This window comes from Rosa chinensis, chromosome 7 (genome assembly GCF_002994745.2).
Source record: "Rosa chinensis cultivar Old Blush chromosome 7, RchiOBHm-V2, whole genome shotgun sequence".
Taxonomy (NCBI): Eukaryota; Viridiplantae; Streptophyta; class Magnoliopsida; order Rosales; family Rosaceae; genus Rosa; species Rosa chinensis.
In genome coordinates this window covers 65,709,729-65,712,145 of record NC_037094.1, presented here as the reverse complement: position 1 = coordinate 65,712,145, position 2,417 = coordinate 65,709,729, and the positions used below count along the sequence as shown (strand labels likewise).

The following is a 2,417-nucleotide window of genomic DNA, read 5'->3' as shown; positions in this document are numbered from 1 at the left end:
CTGATGCACAAGAGTTGTGTTTGGCTTATCTGACCAAGACCCCTAGCCCTACCTTGAAGGGCAAGGAGAAAATTTAAGTCTTTTATTTTTGAACTTTGCCTATTTACTATGTCGTAGTTTTACATAGTTCATAGGCTTACTTCAATAAGTGAGTACTAATTATTTTTTAATGAGTGGTACTATCTTATATACCACTGTTTCGTATCTATTTATTCATGACAGTGGAAAGGTATGTAACATGCTATTCGGGCTTGAGTTCAATGAGAAATCAATGTGATATAATTCAAAAAAGAAAAAGAATATCATTTAAAATGTAGTCAGAAATGAGAAATTAATTTATAAGACATGAAGAATCAACAACAATAATATCACAACCTAGCGTGTAGGATGAAACTCATTACGTCAATGAAGCAGCACCAAGCATACTAAGAGCAGTAAGGGCAAGTTTAGCAGATATTGAGTAAGCTCCAGAGCTTGGAGATGGTACTGGAGATTGTACTGGAGCTGTGACAACTGAGGGTGCAGGAACTATATTGATCTTTGGATGTGATTTTGGAGGTGGAGTACTCCCCGATTTTGGAGACTTGGCTGCAATCAAAAATTTGTAATTAGGGTTTGCAATCGTCTCTTCCTCAATATCTAATAGGTCAAATGGCTGAATTTGTGAATTACAAACGCAGATACAAGTATAATCATTCACATTTTAAGAACAGAATATGACACATAAAACTCTTAATCAATAATGCGAACAAAAAATGCAACAATTTTAATTATATTTACAATAATACATAAATTCTAATAGCCTTTTTTTTGTCATGAATGATCATTCAAGGGTATAAGAACAAAAAATGGTAATAATTCGAAGTAAAATTTGTAGAAATAGTTAGAGCATGTATTACCAGGAAAAGCAGTACCAGGAGGCATGGGAACTGCAAAACAAGTGGTAAACTCAGTTCAAGGGTTTGTCTATGGTATCGTGATATTTTTCATATATTCATTTCACCCTAGCTGAATCAAAATTAAAATTTAATTTAACTAAATTTACGACATTGACAACAAAGTTACCACATTCATTTTACACTATTTATATATAACTGAACCAAGTTACAACTTACAACATTATCAGAAAATTGTAAGAATGTTAATATAGAGTAACTATCTCTAATAGAACTAAAATTACACAAAAAAAAAGGACTCTCATTACTACAGTGACGACACGTGTTGTCATATCTATAAATGTATATATGACATACAAATAAGTACCGTAGAATTTCTCATCAACGAATTAAATGATCATCATATAATCTTTGCATGCAAGAATCAATCTTACTGGCAGATAGTTCAAATTCATTCCACTAGTGAGAAATGATAGACCAGATTACTCACCGTCGCAATTAGTTAGAGGGGGAGCATTATTGATCCCACATGCCGAAGAAAGAGTCATGGCCTTTGTCATATTCAAATGGATACCCAGGTTAGCAGTACTCTCGAAGAATTCACATCCGCAATCAGGACCAGTTTTGACCACAGTTTCAAATCCAGAGCAGCATGAACGTTCAGGCGTTGTGGTTTTGATTCCATCACTCAAAAAAGGGATACAATCTGACATCGCATAAATCACCTTAGAGCAATCTGAGCTTGACGCTGAGGTTGATGGTGCAGTTGAAGATTTTATTTCTTCTGGTTCTGGAATTAAGGGTTGAACATGGGGGCGCGCACAGTTTGCCAAAACAGTCCAGGTGGCCAAAATGAATGAAAGAAAAACGATTCTTGTCATCTTTTCTTTAATTTTCTTGATACTTTCCACTCAGTGAAAAAATAAAAAAGGTTTTTTAGGTTATAATGTCAGGGAAATCAGCAATGTTCTATGAGTTTTAAATACGGTGAGAATTAAAGTTTGCTTCCATTTGACATTCCTAGAATCACTCGGGTAGAGTTTGAATTCCACTGAAAATGGAAGGTCAGTTATGACCTATTCCCAACCACAGTTTAGGCATATCGTCTAGACATGGTCTCTAATTTAAAGAGCCACTGTTGAATATTTTGGATAGACACACACATGCACACATATATGATCCATTCACACATATTAATTGAGCTATTAAAGCGTGTCCAAATAAAGAGATAAAGAAAAATTAAATCTTCATAGAAAGAAAGAACAAAAAAAGGGCATAATAGAGAACAAAAACAAAAACAGAAAAAACAAAAACCCTATTTTGACGAAGTGGTGTTAGCTCAGTGGTTAGAGCACCCACTACCTATGTACAAAGTCATGGGTTCGAGTCACCATGAGGGCAGGAGTAAAACTCTTTGATCATCTTTAAAAGTAAAAAAAAAAAAAGATGGAGCAGCCCAGATCCTCTCAATGGGCTGTCGTATTTGAATGATATGGCCTGAGGAAAAGGGATTTTCTAGTC

General features: G+C 34.8%; 1 protein-coding gene across 2 annotated transcripts; it reads right to left on the bottom strand.

Annotated features, from left to right (window-relative positions):
• Nucleotides 1-251: 251 nt before the first annotated feature.
• Nucleotides 252-1,845, bottom strand: LOC121050296 (non-specific lipid transfer protein GPI-anchored 11-like). Of its 2 annotated transcripts, XM_040509846.1 has the most exons (3): nt 1,387-1,845; nt 900-929; nt 252-588 (listed from the first exon to the last, which is right to left on the bottom strand). In XM_040509846.1, the coding sequence occupies exons 1-3, from the start codon at nt 1,775-1,777 to the stop codon at nt 398-400; spliced, it is 612 nt and encodes a 203-aa protein (XP_040365780.1). In that variant the 5' UTR covers nt 1,778-1,845; the 3' UTR covers nt 252-397. The 2 variants fall into 2 exon arrangements, with proteins under 2 accessions (XP_040365780.1, XP_040365781.1); XM_040509847.1 differs by lacking the exon at nt 900-929.
• Nucleotides 1,846-2,417: the final 572 nt, after the last annotated feature.